Here is a 24078-nt window from a genome sequence, read left to right as displayed (position 1 = left end):
ACTTATTGACGGCAACAATTTAAAATTCAAATAATTTTTCTAATCAGCCGCAAAGGGATCCAAACTAAGTCAGATCCCTTGCGGCCATGTGCTGAATTTGCCGACTCCTGCAAATTGATGACATATCTTCTTGTGCTTCTTTGATCCGCGACCTATTGCATCTTGGCCGCCCATGCTTCTGCTCGTCTGGCCTCTATGGAAGAGTCCGCGGACTCCTCCATGGATTCTGCATGCATTCCTTCCTTCTTTGACCCCTTGCTTATGCTTGGATGCTTGCCACTTGTCCCGTCCGCACGCGATCGCACGCGGTTCATACAATTGGACCGTGTCAACAGGCTCCTTTCTTCTTTTGGCCAGATTGTGCTTCTTTTGGCCCGCATCTGCTTCTTTTGATGCACCTGTTACCTTTTTTGGATGGCCCACGAGCCCATATAAAGAGTTCTAGGGATCATTTCAAAGGGACGAAAAATTTTTCTTCTCCTTCTTGTTCTTATTCATTTCTCCTCGTAATTCAATTATTTTTCTGAGTTTCTTTTAAGCTATCTGCAAGCGTGAACGTGCTGTTCTTTCTTCCCTAGAGGCGCACTGACGGAAAAAACGTGGTTCTGTACTGGAACGTTGTATCTCTAGGAGATCTGTGCCAGCGGACCTATATGTGGGGGGCATAAACTTTCCTAGGACAATGCGTCAGCGTGCTTCGATTCACAGGCCATCTTCTTTCATTTCTTCATTTTATTATTCTATTGTCAAGTAAATAATTTGCTAGTTTATTCTTCTTATTTACTGTTTATGAATATTAGAAACATTGAATTATTGATTTATCAATTATATTTGTGCATCTAGACTAACAAAAACAACTAGAATCTAGGAATAATTTTGAGGGTTGATCTCATGCCTCAACTGAGTTTATGAAATTTCTAGCAAGCAAACATAAATCCAATGGACAGCGTTCCACCCTACTAGCCATTTGGACTAACATAAATTTTTAAATAATATGTATATATGTACATGTATATGCACATGTACGTAAAAAACATGTATGTACAGATACATGTAACATGACAGGGGAACATTTGATACTTCTTCTCAGCCAAGGAATGCTCATGAATCGCAAACCAAGGTTTCAAGTTGTTTGCATTACAGCAATAAAGATGTTACACATTAACAACTAAATAATGGTCCTCATTTAACTATTAATTTGTTACAAATGTTGCGATGCAATTTAAATGATAGCCATTTAATAATTTTCCATTGTTAATATGTTTTTTATTCCCCTTTTTGATAAAAACATTGGTTTGATGATGAACTAGTAGTTTACGTTGATAAAAACATAACTATGGATATATTGATCCAAACATTGCTGTCACGAGTTTCAAATTACATATAATGCTGCTAAAGAAATATGTGAGAGGCAATTGGGCCGGATTAAGAGCAAACCTGTTGTGAGGAAGAGATCTGTGACTTGAGGAAAGGAGAATAAAATTATCGGGATAAAATCAAAAGTAATTCAAAAGTTTTATCATAATCATAAGAATATTTTTACCATATAACCAAGTACAAGCAAGAGGCTTGCAGGCATATCTGGTTAATTTTTAAATATTATCTTTCTTAATTTTTATTCAAATATATAATATATAGCATCTAGTGCTATAACTGTGTATGCACCTATCTTGAGCAAGTATCTAATCATAGCTTGAGGCTATATCTAGACAGCATTATTACACCGCCGAGATTACACAAAAAATAATCATTAAAAATAAAAATAAAAATAAAGAAATTTAAAATAAAAATACTACTAAAAATTGGTTTATATATATATATATACACATATATACATATATGTATTATCTACCAAGAATAATATATTAAGTGATAATAGGTTTGACCATCCCTGAGGGATGGAGTTAAACATGTGGTGCAAACTAGCAAGTGAAGTCGGGGTTAGGTAAACTGGGTGCATCCCAGGTGGTCCAAGCTGATCAGTGTATGGTCTCATCAAAGGAAAAATGACCTACAAATCAGCTAGTGAGGCATGAACCAAGTGACATGTACATCAGATACCTTCTCCAGGCTCAGGATCTATCCTAAGATCCTAACCCAATCGACTCCCACTTCGAATACTTCCAAGTAGAAAACCAACTAAACCGTCAAAAACCACCCTAGAACAATTTTCAATGACCAACACTACCCCTATCATCAACTCTATATTTTCTCGAACCCCAAGCCTTTTAGACCAGACTGGCGCGGGCAATAAAGTCATTCCGTTTTTCACCCACAAAGGCGAAAACTGAAGTCCAGTAAAAAGAGAAGACTGTCTCCTATTATTGTATTAATTTTTGTTAATTTTTTCGTGAGGGATGACTCAACGCGTCTGGCCGCAACCCCAACCCCAACCCCAACCCCAACCCGATCTCCATACCTCCGACCTCCGCCCCAACCCCCGCCTCCTCCTTTCCGTCTCTCCGCCCATGAGGGAACAAATCCTCTCCCAGCCCCACCTCTCCACCGCCCCCTCCGGCGTCACCGCCCAAGAATCCGGCGCCGCCGCCCAAGAATCCGGCGCCGCCGCACCAGAATCCGGCGCCGCCGCACCAGAATCCGCCACCACTGCCGATGCTAAGATTCCCTTCCGCCCTCGAAAGATCCGAAAGGTCTCGTCGGAGGGCGACCCCCAACAGGTCTCCTCCTCCGCCTCTACCAAGAAGGCCGCCAACAGCCGCGCCCCCGTCCTCCTTGTCGTCCCCCGGCCTCTCTCTGTCGAGGGAGAGATCGACAACGCCCTCCACCACCTGCGGGCGGCGGATCCCCTCCTCGCCCGCGTGATCGACGCCCACGACCCTCCGACCTTCCGGTGCCTCCATCCTCCCTTCCACTCCCTCACCCGCAGCATCCTCTACCAGCAGCTCGCCTTGAAAGCCGCCGCCTCCATCTACGCCCGCTTCCTCTCCCTCTGCGGTGGCGAGTCCGGCGTGGTCCCCGAGGCCGTCCTCGCCCTCACCCCCCACCAGCTCCGCCAGATCGGCGTTTCCAGCCGCAAGGCCAGCTACCTCCATGATCTCGCCCGCAAGTACCACAACGGCATCCTCTCGGATGCCTCCATCGTCGCCATGGACGACCGTTCCCTCTTCGCCATGCTTACCATGGTCAAGGGCATCGGCGCCTGGTCCGTCCACATGTTCATGATCTTCTCTCTCCACCGTCCCGATGTCCTCCCCGTCGGTGACCTCGGCGTCCGCAAGGGCGTCCAGGTCCTCTACGGCCTCGGCGACATCCCCCGCCCCTCCCAGATGGAGCAGCTCTGCGAGCGCTGGCGGCCCTATCGCTCCGTCGGTGCCTGGTACATGTGGCGCCTCGCAGAGAGCAGGGGCACCCCCACTATGGCTTCTATGGGCAGCGGAGCAGGAGTTCCTATCACAGGAGGAGGAGAAGGAACAGGAGGAGGAGCTCTGCCACAGCAGCAGGCTCAGCTCATTGACCCTATCCAGATGCTCCCGAATCTAGGGTGAGAGAGCTTCACATACGCTTAGATTCTTCGTCGCAGCTGGCTTGTTGAGGTGGCTCTCGATCTTTGCTTATACAACAACTTTTTTTATTGGCTGAGTTGCTGCCTGTTTTCTTCTAGTCTTCTGCTGTCGTAATGTTTTATTTGGTGGGTGCCAATGCTGTATTGATCATTAACTAGCAAACTTCCAAACCACTGCTTTCGAGACTCCTATTTATGAAACATAGATTGGCATTTCCTCTGCTTATGTAGTTTTAAAAAGAAAAAAAAAACACTTTCCAATACATATTGCAGGGTTTGCTACTTATTTCGTACCCTTCAGCAGTTATAGATCTGTAAGCATTGTTCATGATTGCTTTTGGCCATGAATGCACCCAAATCTGGACGAACTAAAATGGATTGTTTCACTAGAAAGTGGAAGAGCTACAAGTCGATCATAAGCGTATCTCCAACTATATCCACCTTTGTCCGAAAATGCACCCTCATCTTTGTGTCCATCTTCTGTAAAATATTTCCAAGGAAATGCAAGCGATTGTTTTAGGGATCTCTTATCCCTCAATTCTATCTACATCCTTAACTCATTCCACAACTTCTTTGATCTTGCGCTTCCTGAATTTCTATATTACAGTATAGCCCTCACCTTACCTTACTTTTATCATATATTGCTTAATCATTTGTAAGCATCATGCTGTAGGATATCTCCTCTTTGGTGATGGTTGGTGACAAATCTAAGAAAACAAAGCTTAAATTATTCAAAAATACCATATTATCCAATAGCATGTCATGCTGGTGTTTTACTAGCATCATGTGCAATTTATGTCATGCCGGGGTTTTACTAGCATAATGTGCAAGCATGTTATTCGTGGCTTAACTAGCATTTTATTCACTAGTATCTCAGGCTGGGGCCTTCACCTCTGAGAGGATACGTGCATCAACCTATTACTCGATCTTATTGCTTTATTTTAATGCTTTAATTGCTATATTATGTCAATGTGATGCATAGCGATGATGCATATTTATAAAATTGATGTTTGCTTGATTGACACCTTTTTTTCTTGCATTGGATATTCCATTGGAGTTGCTTTCCTAGATAATGTCAATATATGATCAACTAATTATTTGAGTTATACTGTAGCGCAGACATCGGTAATGTTCTTCAAGATTAATACTACAAATATGAAAGTTGTTTTGTGTAATATTTATGAGGCGCGAACATATATTCTGATGGTTCAAACTTCAAAGTATGTTCATTTATTGTAAGGATTCAAAGTGTTCTAAATTTAGCTAGATTGTCTTCATGAATCATTGGAGTATATACCAGCAGAGTTGCTTTTGTTTTTGAAGCACTAGGGCTATACACTTGATATGTTAAACATCACCTTTCGTCAAGGCCTATTGCTACCATGACCTCCCTATCTATACTATATTAAAAACAAGAGCTCTAACTTTTGGCCTAGTTCTTAAAAGATGTTGTCCATCAACTTTCATCCCTAGCATACTGGTAAAGACTCTCCTTTGTCTCCATAACTCTATAATGGAATCTTATTCAGATTTTATTCCAAAATCATCGTTTGCTTTTCTATGCAAATTTTATACTTTTTTGTGCTTTTTTGATTACCTGATTTCATCCTAAATCGGGTACTTCTTGATTCCTAATTTGTTGTCATGCTTTTCTCTCTTAATTTTTTCTAAACTTCTCCTAAATCACATCCCATAAGTCACTCTATTCAGCTATACTTTTTATTCCTTTTTTCTGTAACAAAGAAAAAGGAGAGAATTGAGATTTCTCACATGACATTTTTCCAACTATTCTATATTATTTTAGATCATTAGATTCCTTAACCCATGTATCACTCCTAATTCTATATTATTCAGCTCCCTTCAACCATTCTTGCTTTGTTGAATTAGTTCTATTTCTCCCAATCTTCTTAATTTTCTCATAAATTCCCAAGCAGTGAATCATTCCTAAGTTTTTGATATGGAGTTTTATTTTTAAATGTCCCACTTCTCTACAATTTCGGTTGTCAAAACCCATCCCAAGCCATGGAGTTCTTGATCGATCCTTATTTGCTAGCATAATTCTCTTTTTCCAAAATCTTTGGCATGAACAACCTTCTCCTCAATGTATGATATCGTAGTAATGGTTGTCTCTAATGTGCATTGCCCATGCTTGTTTGCTACTATTCCATTGAGGCATTTTTGTGCTGGTCATCATTCTCTCATTCATGTCTCTGGCCTTCTAAGATACTATGTATCAAGGTTCTTATCTTGGTCAGGATGCCAATTTGTATCACTATTGGCAACTCACTAAAGTTAGACAATAGAATGATATAACCAATATAAAGTGATATATCACAAAATTTTGGTCGATATGATATTTAGATATTGGTCAAGATCTCCTAGTGAGCCTTTTTAAAACTTTTAAAATTTGAAATTAATTTTTAATAACATTACATGGTAAATAATATTATGTTTGCTATATAATGGAGATTTTTATATCATGGTTCCTATAATTTTGGCCGATATCTCAAAATATGTTGGCCTTTTCCAATTTACCCAAATTCCCATCTCAACTAAGACGAATAGATATCTCGATGCATCTTGGTCTTTGTCACCCACTAAGATGGTCGAGATCTCCTGTCTTAAAAACCTTGCTCATTTTGCCTCTTTTCATCCCCTCCATGTAACATCCCTGACTGTTTGAGCCTTCAAATCAATAAAAGTCATGTATAATATTGTTTCTTCATAGTTAATATTTATTTCAAACTATACAAGTGTTGTTAATCATTCAATTAATATTTATTTTTCTTAAATTTTGTACATATTTTTCTTAACCTCAATAAGCTATTTGCTTTATAATCTTCAACTTTTCTTGGTCCCTTGTTTTTTATTATTGTTTAACTCTTCATCCTCGCTTAAGTCGCCCCACTTATTTTTATCTTGGTGGTGGCCTCCATTACATATTCTCTCTTTATATAGTGCTATCTCACAAATCTTGTATCTTGTTGGTAGAGAGAGTCCATGGTTCGTATTGTTTCAATCATAGAATCTTTTATCTTTTCATAACAAAACTTTTTGATCTTTATTTGCCTAATTTATTCCTAGTCCTCCATTTTTTTTTGATAATCTAATTGCTTTTTGCAAGTGCTCTATTGGCCTTATTCTTTGTGCATCTAAACCCAAATCACTCACCCTCCTTATTGCTATCTTACACACACATATCATCCTACTTTATACACTAAGCTTTGCACACATTCATTTTTATCTTGTACCAAAATTCACCACAGACCCTTTTATTTTCCCTGTTGATCTAATCGAAGAGAGAAGGAATCACTTGTTTTAATCTACTCAACTTGGAACTCTAATAGAAAATAATAAGAGAATAATAAAAGTTTGAAAGTAGGGTTTTTAGCCTTTTTTGCTTTCATTATTTTTAACTAATGAGTAATGCTTGCATTTATATTAATGCGATTTGCCTCTTTAATTCTATATTGGATTCGTCTTTTAGTAAAAAAGGGGTTTTTCTAAAATAGTAAAGAAATTATCTTGAAGTGATGCTTGTCTAGGAATAACTGAGGTCTGATAAACCTCTATGGGGTTGTTGCTCTATCACAATACTCGACAAGAGCTTTATTTGGATGCCTTGAATATTGAAAATAGATACTGAATGAGAAAGTTATGGGTCTGGATTCTGGAAGTTATGCTTTGTGATCATGCGCTGCATGTGACAAGTATTGTCCCCAAATCCTTGGGCAAACCTCCCCAAACCTATTTAAAATGGCCAAACTAGTCCACAATGGGTTTGGTGATCCTCCTGAATCAACTATAGCTTTTATCTTTATGATATAAACTTTCGGCATATTTCAATTCCCTTAAATTTTCGGCTTTTTCATTTATTTTTAGTTACATTTTTTTGAAAATTTCTACTTGGATCTTTACACTTTGCTAGCAAGTTTTCTTTTGCACATAGTTTTTTGTTTGTTTTCTCTTTCCGGTCCTTGATAATTTAGTCATCTGTCCTTGCTTCTGTTACTTGGACTGTCATTTCTAGCCTTTGAGATGTGTATCATGTACGTTTCGAACTAGACATGCGTCAAGCACTTGATGCTCATCAAAATTTTTCTAATTGCAGCTTTCAGAAATTGGTAGGAAGTTGGATTTCTCCAACTTTTAGTTCGATCCACTGTAATAATATTGAGTGAAAACCAACAAAAGTTAATATTAAGAGTGAGTTTATGTTCATTTTAGAGATTGGTTAAGAATGTGGCCATTAAAATGACTTTGTAAAATATAAAAAAAGGGTGGCTTGGTGCATGAGGCTCCCACCATTGCAAGGTTTCGAGAGTGTTAGATGTACGTAGGCTCACCCCGCATGCAAAGAGGCTATATGCATATTTCAAACCCATGACACCCAAGTTACGGTGGAGCAACCTTACCTTTGCTCCAAGGCTAACCCTTTGACTTTGTAAAATGCCCTGTTTCTAAATTTTTAAGCTAATTAGCAAGTTTGGATGAGAAGCATGCATTTTAGAAGACCTTAACAAATAATATTTTTTAATATATTAGTTTATAAAATATTTGATTATATTTTAGTTATTTTTTTGTGTTTGTATCTTCATTTTTTGTGGGGTCAAATAGTGGACATGTCTGTTTCGCTTCTCGTTGTGTCCATGCAATTCTGGTCTTTGCATAAATTTACCAATGCTTCTCATTTTACTTCCACTTCTTTTGTATATTTTTTTAATAATACGTTAGTTAGTTCCCTTTGTAGGCATTCACTTGCTTATGCTTAGACATTTTCTAGCCCTCTAAGCACTTGCTTTGCTCTTTCCAAGATATCTTTGACATTTAGCATATGATTGATGATCACTCTTCTATAGGACAGGTTTACAATCCTTACATGTTGCTTATTTTCTAAACCTACGAAGTGTACTGCTTGTGATGATTTTTGCTACTGCTGGAAGTAATTCGGCGCCCATTTCTCTTTTTAGTCTTTTATTAGCTTCCACCAAGACAATGATGTTTTATATTTAGATTATAGTCCTAATGTGCTCTCGATTCACCATTATTTTTCTAAATAGCTGGTTGAAGACAGGTCTAAGGCTTATATTAAAATATATGTAGTAACCATACTATGAACTATAGCCAAAACTATCCATCAGGCCTGTGCATACTATTTGGGATTGACTCTATTTGCAAATATCTCTGTACGTGGCCTCTAATGTTATTTCAAGCTTTAGTATGTTCTTTTCACATTATTCATGTTGACTTTGGTCTTCCCTTCTTCCTGCATCTGCTAACGAGGATTGAAAAAAATGCCCCTTCTTGCTAGAGTCTCCTTTAATTTTCACAACACATGCCCATACCATCTTAATCAATTTTCTATCAGTTGGTCCTTCATTCGTGCAACTCTTATGTCTCCATTAATTTACCCATATCTCACTTTCTTTTCTAGTTTTCCCAATCATTCTTCTCAATATTCTCATTTTTGCTATGTACGATTTATTTTCTTGAACTCTCTCCCTGCCCAATGTTTTGAGTCATACAGTGTTGAAGCTTCGTTGCCATTTTATGAATTTATTATTTGAGTAATAAAGGTATAATTGATTGGGTGGTGCTTTTAAAACCCCTTTGCATTGTTTAAATCTTACAATTCAGAATTTGATTCTTACAATGCTGATCAAAATGGTGCTAGGCAATAAATCTTATCCTTGGATCAGCATCATCTAAGATCATTAGATTCAGATACATGATGTGAATTATACAATCCCATGAGCGATAAGATTTAAACTAATTATGTTTTTTACATAATAAAGCATTTGAAAGAGTCCATTTTGTATAATATATTTGATTATGTGCCTTTTAAAGTACTTATAACTAATAAGCCTTTAGCATGGAAAATTAACAAGCCCATTATTGGGAGTTCATGGAGTTAAGTGCAGCAGGCAGCTTTTTGTTTAAAAAAAAAAAGGATCATATTTTAAAATCTGATTCTTTTTTCCTAAGACATTCTACCTAAAAGGATAATTGAATTAATAGGTTGTATATGGATATCTTGATCAATTGGGTATGATGTTAGCTTCATTATACATGCTATATGCAGGCTTCCAACATTGTAGAAACTATACTTCTTTGTTCTCCATTCATCTATTATATAATCAACTCATTTTTTTCCATTTCATATTTCTTTATTGTTTTTCCTTAAAATTCGGAAAATGTCTTATAATATGCAATTAGGTCTATGATTCGAATGATCTGATCTCTTTTGTGTTTGTATTCTTTATGTTTCCTTTCATCCTTAAGCTTGTTTGATTCATATTGTTGGCTAGAACCCTTTTCGCAGTATATTTGTCCTACAGTATACTCTTTCTCCCACATGAAGTTAATTGCTATTGGTAACCTTGTAATTACTTTTATAGATGGTGTTTCACTTATGAGACAAAAAGTCTTATAATTCCTTAGTTTAACGCTTTTTAATTACTTCACTTTACAATGCAAAAAAATAAAGTGAATTAGAATTGTAATGAGATGCTTGTTTGAGTTTTAGTTTTGACAACCATTCAAATGACTGTCAAAAACAAAAATGATGTCTAGTTTAAGTGAAAACAGTGATTATATGAGTTTATTAGTTTAATCAATGATGTTATTTGCATGAGCTAGTGAATGTAGTCAATGCAATGATCTATATCTTGTTCATGTATTTCAGAGCATTTGTATATTTGATGTGTTGTTTATCCTTGTGTTTTTTTGATAACTCTCCATGAATTTGTATTATATAGGTTCCACATGGGTTTGATTCAAGCAGCCCTTATAATTGAATCCTAGGTGCCAGTTTGCTGTTGCATGTTTAGTTTAATTGCCTAATAGGATATTATAGTGACTCTAAAACTTGCTCCATAAACTTTTTGGTGTTGGGGCATGAATTAGTTGTTCTGCATTTTCTTGAAAATTTTGGAGACTTCCTGTGTAAAATTATCTCTTCTCCTGTTGGTTTCCATCATTGTATTTGATCTCACCTTTAAGCCCTTTATGCAGATATGCCCATGTATGACTCGCCTTGCCAGTCATTTGCTAAATTTTACAACTATCTGTTTTGTTGTCAGCAAATCATAGTGGTTCTCCTAGGCTCCCAGGTGTTATCAAACATGTGGAATTTGGTGCTGGGGTGTTTCTAGATTCCATAACCCATTATGCCACATGTTCATTTTCAGGTGGTTCCTCCATCATCTATGAGCCTGCAGCCTGAGTTGTCAAACTCTAGGGAAATATTTTACGGTCTTAAGTTCATAAAGAACTCTAAAACCAGGAAAAAAATCTAAAACCATTATATTTGCTGGATTTCTGACTGAAACTAATGGGACCAATTTTTATTGTATATATGTGCCTAAACTGATATTTAGGCCAAAAGGAAAGACTTATCTTTTGAGGTCAGGCCTTTTGAGTTAAGCTTGCTATTGGGTGAGAATTTAGCATCTAAAATGCGTTTTTCACAATGGTCCACTTGCCTTTTGTGAGTTTTGATTGTATTTGTAGGCATGTATATGTTGTGATGTAGGACAATTACTGAAAAATATGTAATTTGTGGTGTTATTATTGATTCAAACTATTCAGGATTTTTTAAATCTTGCTAATATTTTTGAAGGCTTGGTGACAGATGAGCAGCCGGGGGGCTGCTTAGTGCCTAGGTGGGCACCCATAAATGAAGGCAGCCTCAAAAAAGATAAATCTAAAAGGAATAAATAGAAACAAAAGGGGTGTATCATGGATGAAACTTCCGCCATTGTGGGGTCTAAGGAGGATCAGAAGTACGCAGCCTCATCTTGATATGCAAAGAGGCTGTTTCTGTTTCAAACCCATTACACCAAAGTCACAATGGAGCAACCTTACGGTTGCACCAAGACCCACCCTCAAAAAAGAATAAATAGAAATGAATTTCTAAAATGATAATTATAATTCAGAAAATGAAGCATTGTATGTCAAATGCATTGATGGGAAGTACCAACTTGACAACATTCAATGCTGATTCATATATCAATCTCATTCTCCATTCTGAAATATGATGCAAGATATTAAGGCAGGCCCTTGTGTGGTTGCCGTACAACCCCAACTAGGCAACTCAAGGAGCCATTTATTTGAACAGTAGACCTTGCTTACATCTCGTAATCAGAAAAACCACCTGATGGGGTATAAGCTTCTATCAGAGAGCATATTTAATTTCAAAATTCTATTAAACTCTAAATTTTTAGCTTGTAATATTTTTCTTATCTTTCTTCTTTGTTTTTGTCTTATTTGATCATTGAAACTATATGTAATACATCTGATGATACTAAACTTATGATATACACTAAGATCATGTCGATAACTAAGTATTTTTTAAATCAATTGCTTCAAACTCTGAAAGTTGAAGTGTAATTCATTTGGCTTGGTTAAAACTGAATTGGAAACACAATCTTTGGATTTTGGTATAGACCCTATTATTGTTTCATGTAGAATCTCTAGCATTTCATCTAATGGCCTGCACCCTCGATATATATGATTGAACACAATGCTTACATTTAAGCGATAGTGTCTTTCCCATGTATATTGATAATTGATGGTTCTGGTTTGCATCTCACTCTTCGTAGCATAAATTATGAACAGACTAGAAGGGGTGTATGGAGACAATCTTATCAAACATTTGTGGAAGGGGGCAATTCTTACAAAATAATGGAAATAATATGAAATGGAGGTTATTGCTTATTTGTGATTTTATATGAATCTGGATATTCATATTGACACTAAACAGCAAGCTTTTAGCGTCACAAAATAACTGGAGGGGCTGATATACATATGGTGGCGATCGGTGCTGCTTAGTTGACTGCAGCAGAACACATCATGGTGTAAGTCATAATCTCGGAGCAAGAATCTGTGGTATGTTAAAAAAACTTCATAAAATACCTAAGTTATGAAAAAGTTTCCTAAATGACCATTTGAGATATGATTAGGGGAAAGTATAGGATTGTACCCCTTGCTTCCAATTATGCATCGTGTGGTGAATGATGGGATATGCAAATAAATGTCATGACACACAGGAAAAAGAAAAGCTTGGTACATCGTTTGTTATGACTGGATGAATGAAGACACCATGAAAATGGTATGGGTGAGATTGATACTCTTGAGACATAAACTGTGGTTTGCGAAATTTGTTGTCCTTTAGATATGAAAGGTAATCAGTTGAGTTTGTGTAGGAATTTTGATGAGATGAATTCTTTGTGCTTTTGTTGGTTGGATCTTGCAAAATTTGTTGTCCTTTAGATATGAAAGCAATCAGTTGAGTTTGTGTAGGACTTTGGATGAGATGAATTCTTTGTGCTCTCGTTGGTTGGATCTTACGGTGCTCTTATGATTGAGTAGCTATCTGATGTCCATTGGGGAAACTTAATGCAGCAAGGTTATCACCTGTTGTTTTGATGCTTTGAACTTTTTGACAAGTGAGCACCTTGGCAAATCTTGAAAAATCTTAACAAATCAACAGATTGAGCAGGTTAGAAATTTCACCTTATGTTGGAATGAGTACTTTTCAAGGGGCGGACTTAAATTTGAAATAACTAATCCCATATTGTCACAATTATGTCCTTGTTGCTCTCTGCAAAATCTAGGTTTCTTGAGAACTCCAGTTGCATTTTTTTTGGTTTTGTGCGAATATGTAAGTTTTAGAATAGCTACTTTATTCTTCTCTTTAAAAATTTTTACAATTATTGCTCCTCTTGCCCAGTTTACCTCTGAACTTGCATGCTTTGAAAAGTCCATTCATTTGAGAATCAATGGTATTGACATGCTACTCTTTAGGATTCAAGACTTGTTACTTGGTTGGTCTGAAAATTAAACAGCTTATGAATTCTTAAAAATTTCAAGATGTCACATATTGTTACCTAACAGACTACATATTGTATACCTACATGGAATAGTTGTAAATCAAAATTATGCTTATTTTTAGTCAAGGCAAATGAAGTTGTTTATGTCCGCCACAAATCTTTATAAACATATGTAAATTTAAAATACAGTAAGAACTTTAACAAGAATTGAACAGCTTATGAATTCTTAAAAATTTCAAGATGTCACATATTGTTACCTAACAGACTACATATTGTATACCTACATGGAGTAGTTGTAAATAAAAATTATGCTTATTTTTAGTCAAGGCAAATGAAGTTGTTCATGTCCGCCACAAATCTTTATTAACATATGTAAATTTAAAATATAGTAAGAACTTTAACAAAAATTATTTTTAGAAAATTATAGGATTTGACATTTACTCTGAATTCTTTGAAGAAGCATGCTAATCTTTTCTATTGATGGTACAAATCAATTCCAATATCTAGTGATTCCACTATGCTATTCGATCAGCTATGGGAAATTAATTACTTATTTTTAAAAGATGGCTTTTCGCTTCCACCATCTCTAAGCTCTGTTCATGGTTTAAAGCTGTTACATTCTGGCTTGACAATGTCTCATGACGAGTATCTTATTTTATGAAATATCATATCCAACTCACCAGTTTATTTGTCTGTCCACTCCTATCCAGCTTTAGTGGCGAATCTGTTGTTATTTATCTTTCTTTTGAGATTATTTGGAATTCAGTGGGCCTCTAAGGACTCTCATGGGTCTCTGGGCGTACAGGAAGCCTTAAAGCTTATAAATACAACTTCTTGTACTTTTAGTTATTTGGGCAGAAGTTAATAATCTCTCTCCTACCGGGTGCTACGACCTCTCCAGAGCTTCTAAGGGTCCTGATACTCTTCAAATCCTTTGGGGGGTAAGAGTGCCAAATCTGGAGGATTGGCAGGTGATCGTAATAAGCTGTAATGTTGATTCGTTGAGGTTACAGATCTGATCAACATGTCATTGCTCTGCTAGTTATTCCTAAATCTATCCCTTTAAATGCGATTTATTCTATTCCCCCACGGTATGTCTCGTTTCATGTTTTTTTGCTTGGGTGCTGCCTAAAAGTGGGCTTCTTAGGCCCCATTTGGAAGAGCGGTTGGCAATAAAGTTTTTGGAAATAAAGCTTTTATAAAAAGCTTAGTAACTATATTCCTAAAGTATTGTGAAATTTTAATATTTGTTTGGTAGACAAATTGAGAAATTACTTTTGGTATGATAAAATGACCATAAAAAATATTGGGTTTATTGCATGGATATCCTTCTAAATATCAGATTTTGCATGAATATCCTTCCAAAATTGATATTTGTATGTATACTTTTGTAAAACTCTATTATTGTACAAATGTCCGTAATATAACGGTTGTTCTAACGGTGTTAAAAAAATATATATTTATATTAATTAAAAATAAACTAAAATTTTAAAATTATCCTATTGTTCCTGTCTTCTTTTCATGCTATCGGTATCACGATTTATTTACATATCTAATTATTAAAGGTATTTTAGTCATTTTAATTTGAAACAATTAATTTTTTAACGTCGTTAGATAGCATGGGTGCATATGCAAAAACAAAACTAAAAAAAAGGGATAGAATGGCTAAACAAGTATTTTATGAGGGTATATATGCAAATATTAATTTTGAAAGGGTATTCATACAAAATTCGATATATAGAAGGATATTTATGCAAACAAATAAAAAATTTATATAGTATTATATAATAGAAAATAATAAAATATAATATGTATTAATATATAAATATATGTTATAGTATAATATTAATGCAATATAATATAATAGTATTATAATATAGTAATATAATATTATATATTATAGTATAATAATTTAATAAAATATTAAATTATTTAACATAACATATCAATGTATTATGATATAATGTAATATAATATTATATTTATAGTATAATAGAATAATAAAGATATAAAATATAATAATTATTAGCATAAATTAATTTTTCATCCTCTCGATAACTGTGATATAATATAATATAATATTAAATTAGTCAACATAACATATTAATGTATTACGATATAATATTTATAGTATGATATAATAATAAAGATATAAAATTTTATAATTATTAATATAAATTAATTTTTTATCCTCTCGATGATCATTTGTATAATTATTATATTTTATTATGGGTATTTTGATCCAAAAAAAATTATAACTCAAAACAGTTTTTCGACTATTTCTAAAAGCATTCTTTCGGAAAGTTAAAATGGCTTTCTAAAAATTTTACCAAACACTCATATTTTACCTAAAAGTACTTTTAGAGAGTTAGAAAGTGATTTTTGGCTCTCTAAAAAATTTTCCAAGCAGAGCATTAGTGCCGCCTGATGTAGCGGGGTCAAGGATGCACATCAAAAGGGCCTTTTGCAACTCTAGTAAAGGTCTCCTCAGCACATGGGTGGGCAACTACTATTGTGGGTAGTATCCCATTAAGAGGAGCAATTTCGGGGTCGCACGCTTTTTACATGGATAAGAGCAGAAAAGCAGGGCGTCTTCCTACATGTTTCCATGCGAAAAAGAAGTGCTATTGCACTTCTCTCTATCTCATAATCATGCACTTTAACCGAAGTTGAGTCGATGTTGCATGCGAGTATTTTGTGTCTTTTAGGGTTTGCAAGAGGAGACGTAAAGTGCCACAGCAGATTTTTACCGGTTTCCCAATGAGGCTAGTCTTGGACTTGATTTTGCCTCGGAGCACTAATATGATCCAGATGCCTGGAATTAAAACGTAGGTGGCCAAAATTTTCATACACTGATGACATAATATCTGAAAATAATATTCAGATCCTTACTAGCCAGAAATTGTGTCCATTTGAGAATCTTTCCTAAATGTTAAACCTGTCCTTCCGTAAGCCCTTTGTTTTGTAAATCTCTTAAGATGCTACTTCCTCACTGGTGCACCCGTACGTGCCCCTTCATCTGCTCCTGCTTCAAGCAATTAACTTCAGATCTAAGGTGATTCATGAGAAATGTAATTAAAAATCCCCTTGTATCATTCAGTTCTTTCTCTTTAATTGTCCACAATTTTTGGTAACTTATTCGGGTCTTTTTCTTCCATTATGTCAAAATATTTTCCATAAAAAACTGGTTTTTTCTTTGTGTTGTTTTCTTGACCATCTTGCGCATCTCCAGGGTGCCTAACCAGGTTGCCTTTCCGCTGCTTGCAAGTTGCAACAATATGAGGATCCTTTAAAGCATTGCATATGGACTGTGTCCGATAAGAGTGAAATCTTAAGGTTATTATGCAGCCCGCTAAGGTACTTCTTTTCTATCAAACGATTGTTTGACCAACGTGCATTCATCAAGAAGTGTGAGAACCCTAACATAGGGGCCCAAGGGACAACGTGGCGTCCATCCTTTGTTCCGAGATATCTGGGCAATGCCGAGGGATGGAGGGGCCTTTCAGGCCAAGCATGTGTTCTATGAAGCTAATGGAGCTGCAGATTAAGTGGCTGCTTATGTAGCCAGTCACTCCGATAGTACCTTATGTGTTGGTGATGGAGAGTTGCCTTTGGCACTCCAAGGTATTTTGTTTTTTGATTTTATTAGGTACATCCATACTCGTCAGGTATGATCCACCCGTCTTAGCAAAAAAAAAAAAAAAAAAGAACTCTGATGTAGCAGGCCTTTGTATTTATGTTCATTTTTCTTCTTTGCATCTTCATCTACAAAATTAAGCATATTACTTCATGCAGCTTCGAATTAAATCACCCAAATGATGAGTAGCATGTTCAAGAATTGATCATGAAAGGATGAACCTTCAAAAGCTAGTTCAAGCAGTAATATTAAAATCACAAAATTCTCTGAAGTGCCATGCTTTCGACAAATTACACTTATTCTTTCCCCTCAATTTTAGGACATCGCTTTGTAGGATGTTGTCCTCTGAGGTATATAACATGCTGAGGGCTCGCCGGTGCAACGACGATATACACCTACTATTTATGTGGTTGGGTTTCTGCCTCATCTCCAATACCAACCTTACATATTCAGAGAGGTAGATGTGTAGACTCACCTTGTATTTCCTCTAAAGCAGAAGGGATTGACCGGCATGCCAGCATAAAAAACCTTCCAGTACATCTCCATACTTCTGTTAATTACTTGACCCAAATCATAGAAAATACCTTTTTTCCTTCTTAAATTAAGTTAGTGGTTTGGAGTTATTCATATGGTATGATGCGAGCAGAGCAGAGCATGTCCAAGAAAATCCCTTATGCTTAATATACTAATAAAGATCAAGCATATGTGATGAATAATTAAAGCATGTCTATCCATTAGTTCTGAGGATGCTCATAGTAATAACTCCGAGCAAATGCTTCTTACTCTTTAAAGCGAACATTAATAGGGTTGTGCGTCATTTCTATGTGAACGTGTTCCTGGTGTCTGCATGGTATGGCAACATACTTTGCGAAGCCTAGTTTTGCATGGGCATTCTTGATGCTACTCAAAGCTGGCTCGTCATCAGGCGTAAATTGGAGGGGTGACAGTCCGGAGCATTGTCGATGATGGGTAGGGTTACTTTGGTGCAGTCGATTCTCTACTCTATACCAGTGTATCTGCTGGCAAACACCATTGTGCTAGTGGCCCTTCTGAGGTCATTGGAGCAGTTGTTTAGGGATTTCATTTGGGGCAGCCAGGGAGGGAGTAGGGGTATATACCTGATGGCTTGGGAGGTTCTTTGCCAGCCAGTACGTCAAGTCGGCCTAGGGATCTTGTCCTTGGTGATGAGGTGGAAGGTACTAGCAGTGCAACATGCAACCAGATTTATGCTGGACCCCGATTGCCTATGGAGTGCTCTTTTGAGGGCCAAATATAGAGTTCACATGGCGTCGAGAGAGTTCCAGGTTGGTCGTCATTGTTCCTTTATATGGAGGGAGATCTGCTCCTGTTCACCGATGGTGAGGACTGCGATCAATTGGGCTGTGGCTGTGGGCATTCTATCGATGCCTTGGAGGATAGCTGAGTTCTTGAGCAGGCACTCTATCGCATTCCGACTTTTCTCGATCCATCGAGGCTGGAGGGCCATCGAGTTAGTAATTTGATAGTTTCGAGCCGGAGCAAGTGGGATGAGCCTCTAGTTCGAGATGCCTTTAGGGTGCAGCTGGCCGAGTAGATCCTGGCTATTTCATTGCCCGCGGCAGAGGTGACGGACAGGCTAGTATGGGCGGCTACAGGCAAGTCCAGGGTACGTACCGCCGATATTTAGGAGGCTATGGGCTAGAAGGTGGTTAGGCGGATGGATGGTAGGTGGATATGGAGGTTGCCGGTTCATCCGCGTGTTGCCTTGTTTCTATGGAAAGTGGCGTGGGGCGGCCTACCTATAAGGGGCGTGTTGGTGGGGAGGAGTGTTCAGATCACTCCGTGTTGTGCCTGGTCCCTAGTTGGGGAGGAGTCCATTAGTCATATGTTGCTTGGATGCGAGCGGGCAGCATAGATTTGGAGCTATGCGGGCCTCTCCAACACCAGACTATCCGATCTATAGATGACCTACTACACCAGTTGAGGGAGACCACGCGGAGTCCGCGGTCGTTGGCGCGGGGGATCCGACTAGCCTATGTGGCGTACCACATATGGTTGGATAGGAATGTCCGGATTTTCGACGATAGGCGGGAGACTTCGTGGAGTGTTGCCGAGAGAGCCGCATCCAGGCGGGTGAGATCATCAGGACTACTACAGCGAGTTCATCTAGGATGGCCAGGGACGTCTAGGACCCCTGTTTGGCTACTTCAGCGCCCAGGTTCCTCCTTATCTCTTGGGAGCCTCCACCCTCCGGCTATCGAAATGTGAATTTTAATGGTAGTGGTCCTGGAGATGGCAGCAAGGCTGGCGTGGGATTTGTGATCAGAGACCATGATTCACAATTGATTGCTGTGGGCGGGCAGAGCACCGGTGGGTTATCAGTTATACAGGCGGAGCTCCGAGCAGCATGGGAGGGCTTCTCCTACACGAGATGGAGGCTGGGGGCCGAGCGCATCATTCTTGAGAGAGACTCAGCCACAATGATCAACTGAGTACGAGAGGAGGGATGGAGGAGGGATGGGAGTCCCCTGCTATGTGACATTCGTCTAATGTTGAGAGACTGTTATATCTTCCAGACAGTGCACGTGTATCGGAAGGTGAACAGGACTGCAGACTAGGTGACTTCCTATGCTGCGCAGCACTCCGAAGAAGTTCTTAGCCACATCTGGGGGCACCCCTTGGCCTTTATGCCAGATTGTAGCTTTTGATTCTGTTGGCTACACCTACACTAGAGTAGGGCGAGCAGCCACTATACCAAAAAAAAAAAAAAAACTAGCTCGTCCCAAATTGCCGAACCAAATCATCTTGGTGGTGGTTGTTGTGAATCAAAAAACTCTAACTCCTTTGACTGCCCGTGTCCATCTCACAACCTTGTGGCCATCTATTATTGGGCCTCCCTAGCCATTTTTCATTCTAGTCTTATGTCCTTTTGCAAAAACGGTGGTGCAAACATGTACTTTAATAAAATTTAAAAATCATCCGAGAACTACGATAGCAATCATCAGCCACACACAGGGTACATTCATTTGGGTAGATAATTGTTTTAGTGTTCGTTGCGCGCTGGATCAATTAACTTGGTATTGAAATAGTGGGCGAATTATCAAGCAAGGTTCGTAGACATAAGTTATATGATAGATGGTTGGTTTTCATTTCTTCGTTCTTCAGCCAGGCAAGTCAGTGACCGATCGAGTAATTGGTCTAGGACTACTAAACAGAGCATATATTGAAGCGTGTCGGATCTCAACATTGTCATTAACGTGCAGTTTGATGAAAAGCAGTCTGATGAGTTATATTAGCAAGACCAAGTGTTGCACAATTCCGTGCTTGTTCCAATGCTATGATATGGTCCTGTTTTGTCCCTCCACGCATGGGTACGTATAGGTTCCGTCCATCCTAGCTGATGTCGTTCGGTGGCAATATGCAGTTGGAGTTGTTAGAATGATTTCAAAATATGGGCTTACACTGATTGCGTATTTTTGTTTTATAAAACGGGTTAGACGTATGGCTCAGAATGATACTATGGTTAAGCCCAATATGATGTGTGATCATTTTGTTTTATGGGCTTTGGTGCACCTTGGATGTATAGGATTGAGTTCTATTTATTGTGGTACTTTTGGTATGTAGGCCAGAAAACCCAATTAGAGTTTTGGAGCCTTTAATGGGAAGGCTCCTCTATGTTTCCTATATATAGGCTATGTCCCCCTTTCCTCTCTATGTGGTTGATAGCTTGCCCCATTGACGGCTATCTTTTGTGAGGAGTAAGGAAGGGAAGATCCAGCCGCTATTATTCCAGATGATTGAAGATCGTATTCAATATGTCTTCCGCAGGTATATCTCTCAAACTTGAATACGGTAATTATGTGATTCTAAATCTTAGCATGTTATTATTTTTTTACAATTAACAATTGGTATCAGAGCCTCCATGCTAGGATTAGAATCCTTCATATACAATTCTTTTTTTATCTGGATTTATGGATTTTATACATTGGTGAATGGATCTTCTGCATAAATCGATCTTCCATTGATAATCAAATATCTGCTTTGATTTTATTTTAGTTTTGAATGAAATATGATTGTATATGATTTTCGAATTAAAAAAAAAAAGAAAAGGGTTTTCACTGTTCATCTTCTTCCTTTTCTTTACCGTGAGCTCTTCTTCCATGAAACAAAAAAAAAGGGGAAGGAGAGGCAAGGCCTCCCCGGACTCGCGTCCGGCCTCCCCGGACTCGCGTCCGGCCTCCCCGGGAGGCGGACGGCATGGTCCCGCGGCGTGGAGGCCTTCTCCCGGCCACCCCACGGCCGGCCGCAGGCCGTGGGGGCTTTCTTCCGGCCACCCCATGGCCGGCCGCAGGCCGTAGGGGCCTCTCGACGTGGGGCTTTCTTTCGGCCACCCCACAGCCAGCCGCAGGCTGTGGGGGCCTCTTGGCATCAGGGGTTTTCTTCCAGCCACCCCACGGCCGGCCGCAGGCCGTGGGGGCCTCGCGGAGTCGGGGGTTTTCTTCCAGCCGGCCGCGCGGCGGCCTGGGGATCCTCGCCAGCCGCTCGCAGTGGCCGGCGTGGGTGGCAGCCATTGGTGGCAGTCGCGGGCTGCCACCATGGGACAGCCACGGGTAGCAGCCACGGGCTACTTCCCACACACAAAAAAAAAAAAAAAAAGAAGGGGAACAGCGGCAGCCAGAGGAAGAAGAAAGGTCAAAAAAAAAAGGGATTTAGGGTTTTTCCCTTTTGATTGGGCTTGCGCCTACTAAGCCTAACCTGAATAGGTCCATAATTGCAAGTTGGGTCCTTTTATTTAGTCAGCCCATGTTTATTTCATTTTGCATTTTAATGGACCAGAATGGATCCATGGTTGCAGGTTGGGCTCTTTTATAAACCAGCCCAATTTTATTTAATGGACCATAATGGGTTTTGGGCCTGGGCTAAGAGTTAGTAACCCATTTAATTATTGTTTAAATACTGAATAATTTAAATTAGGCCCTCATGCATATTAATTATTAAAATGTTAAATTTTGGACATATTTTGCTACCATATATGCCTTGAATTTTGTGATTAACTTTTTTTTTTGTTTAAATCACATGTGATTTTGATTATTTTGTAGTATGTTTAAAGGTTATGATTTTGTCACATAACTATCATTTTATGATTGAAATTTGTTGGGCATAGAGACTATCCTTATTTTTCCATTAAGAGAATATTTTGAAATTGAAGTGGGTGGTAGTCACCAAAGTGGCACTCTCACTGATATTTATCTGATTTTCTCAACAACAACATAAAAAAAGGGGTAGCATTGCATTTTGCCAAATCATTGAATGTAATATCTTGCCCGAAGGTGTTATTGTGTATGATGATTTGGAAAAATGACATGAAGTGATTAATGGGATTGCATTAGCCTAGAATCATTCTCTGCCCAAAGGTGATGGTGTTTCGAAAGCTGATGTGATTTTGTTAATTAGCTTCATTATATGTCTTAAGAGTACCTTGTAGCGTGTTGTGTTGTTAGCCCAAAGGCGACTCTACAATGATGCACCGAGGCTCTTACCGTAATTAGACTTATATGTTTTTCAAGTTGATTACGGACTATCTAATTAATAGCCCAAGTTGATTAGATAGATATGTTATCATCCATTGATTGCATACATCACTTTTGGATGATATTAAATAAAATATGTTGTTTCCGCAGTTTTGAATGCCTCTTTTCTATCAAGCCAATTGTCTGCTATTGCAACCTTGACTGGAAATAATTATATGAGATGGAAACGAAACATAGAAATAGCACTGGATTTCTTGGGTTTAGATTTTGCTTTAGAAGAGCAACACCGAGCTACAACCTCTCTGATGCACTAGTAATTTCAGCACCTCTTCACAATCTGCAGATCCTCTCAAATCATGAGCTAGGCTTCGGGTTCAATTTTGATAGTCAAGTAATGGTTTAAGTTTTATGTAGGCAAACAGATAGATCCCAAGCTCATCTACTGGGTCTTATTGGGGAATTTTGAAGGTGTCGATAAGCATGGCTTTTCTAGGCAGAAGTTAATGAGGGTTTTCAAGTTAAAAAAAAAAAAAACAAATGATGATGGGTTTTTTGGAATCAAACAACAGTTGTACTGACATGGAAAACAAACCGCTCGCTGATCACAGATCCATACTTAGCAGCAATGAATGGAGTGATGTGAGCAACAGACCAACTTGCTAATCAAAAATCTGCACTTAGTAAACTGGTCACGGTTAGTAAGCTGAGGGCTTTATAAGAGCTGAGTATTGAGACAGCATGTTTATAGACAATTAAGAGATTGATTTGAGCATCGAAAAGGGCTTATAAGGGTTGCTTCAAGAGCAGACCAAGCTAGTATAATCAAATCTGAGCTAAGTCGGACCAGAAACCTTTATTCAGGCTGATGGCTACTTTTGATAGTTGAGGCTATATGCATGTAGAACTTGAAGCAGATTTAGGCTGGTTGGGTGCAGAAAAAGGAAAAAGAATAGAAAATATTCTAAGAAGGGGAGGAAGAAAGAAGACTTTCTCCAGACTCCCCATCTTGGTCAAGCCTTTTACTGAAACAATAAAGCCCCTAAGTTGGTTCAAACTTGAAATTAATTTTTAAGGAATCAAAACATTAGAGAAAGTAATATGTGACCTTGTCATAACCAATACAAAGGTCAACTCATCTCAACATTTTTGTCAAGATTCATCCAACATCTTTAATATGTCCTGAAATCATGGCAGACTCCATGAGGACTACTACAGCTAATTGATATGTCCTAAATATGTGGCGGACTCCACAAGTCCTACTATAGTTTATTGGCATGCCCTATCTATTTTGGCAACCATGACATTCAATATGAACCTGCTAGCATGGTCGCTTTATGGTCCAATTTCATGATATAGTCACCTGCAATAAGGCCTGTACTACACCTACTATTAACGGCAAAATGCAATTTCCCCAATTGCTTGGAATGAAAGATCTAGTCATCGAGCCTTTGTTGGTTTTGATGCAACTGACATATTTTAAGCCATCAATAAGCATCCATTTTCTGTGGTATGGCATAAGCATTTAGGGCACATTTCAAAGAAGCGAATGGAGAGATTGATGAAAACTGAGATTAT

General features: G+C 38.2%; 1 protein-coding gene across 2 annotated transcripts; it reads left to right on the top strand.

Annotated features, from left to right (window-relative positions):
- The first annotated feature begins 2355 nt into the window (after window positions 1-2355).
- Window positions 2356-13121, top strand: LOC103722073 (probable DNA-3-methyladenine glycosylase 2). 2 transcript variants are annotated; one of them, XM_008812509.4, is made up of 2 exons: window positions 2356-3554; window positions 10714-13121. In XM_008812509.4, the coding sequence occupies exon 1, from the start codon at window positions 2358-2360 to the stop codon at window positions 3504-3506; it is 1149 nt and encodes a 382-aa protein (XP_008810731.2). In that variant the 5' UTR covers window positions 2356-2357; the 3' UTR covers window positions 3507-3554; window positions 10714-13121. The 2 variants fall into 2 exon arrangements, with proteins under 2 accessions (XP_008810731.2, XP_008810730.2); XM_008812508.4 differs by having other exon boundaries at window positions 10538-13121.
- Window positions 13122-24078: the final 10957 nt, after the last annotated feature.

The sequence above is a fragment of the Phoenix dactylifera genome, chromosome 4 (assembly GCF_009389715.1).
Source record: "Phoenix dactylifera cultivar Barhee BC4 chromosome 4, palm_55x_up_171113_PBpolish2nd_filt_p, whole genome shotgun sequence".
NCBI classification, from domain to species: Eukaryota; Viridiplantae; Streptophyta; class Magnoliopsida; order Arecales; family Arecaceae; genus Phoenix; species Phoenix dactylifera.
The sequence above is the reverse complement of the archived record's forward strand: the minus strand, read 5'-3'. Positions and strand labels throughout refer to the sequence as shown.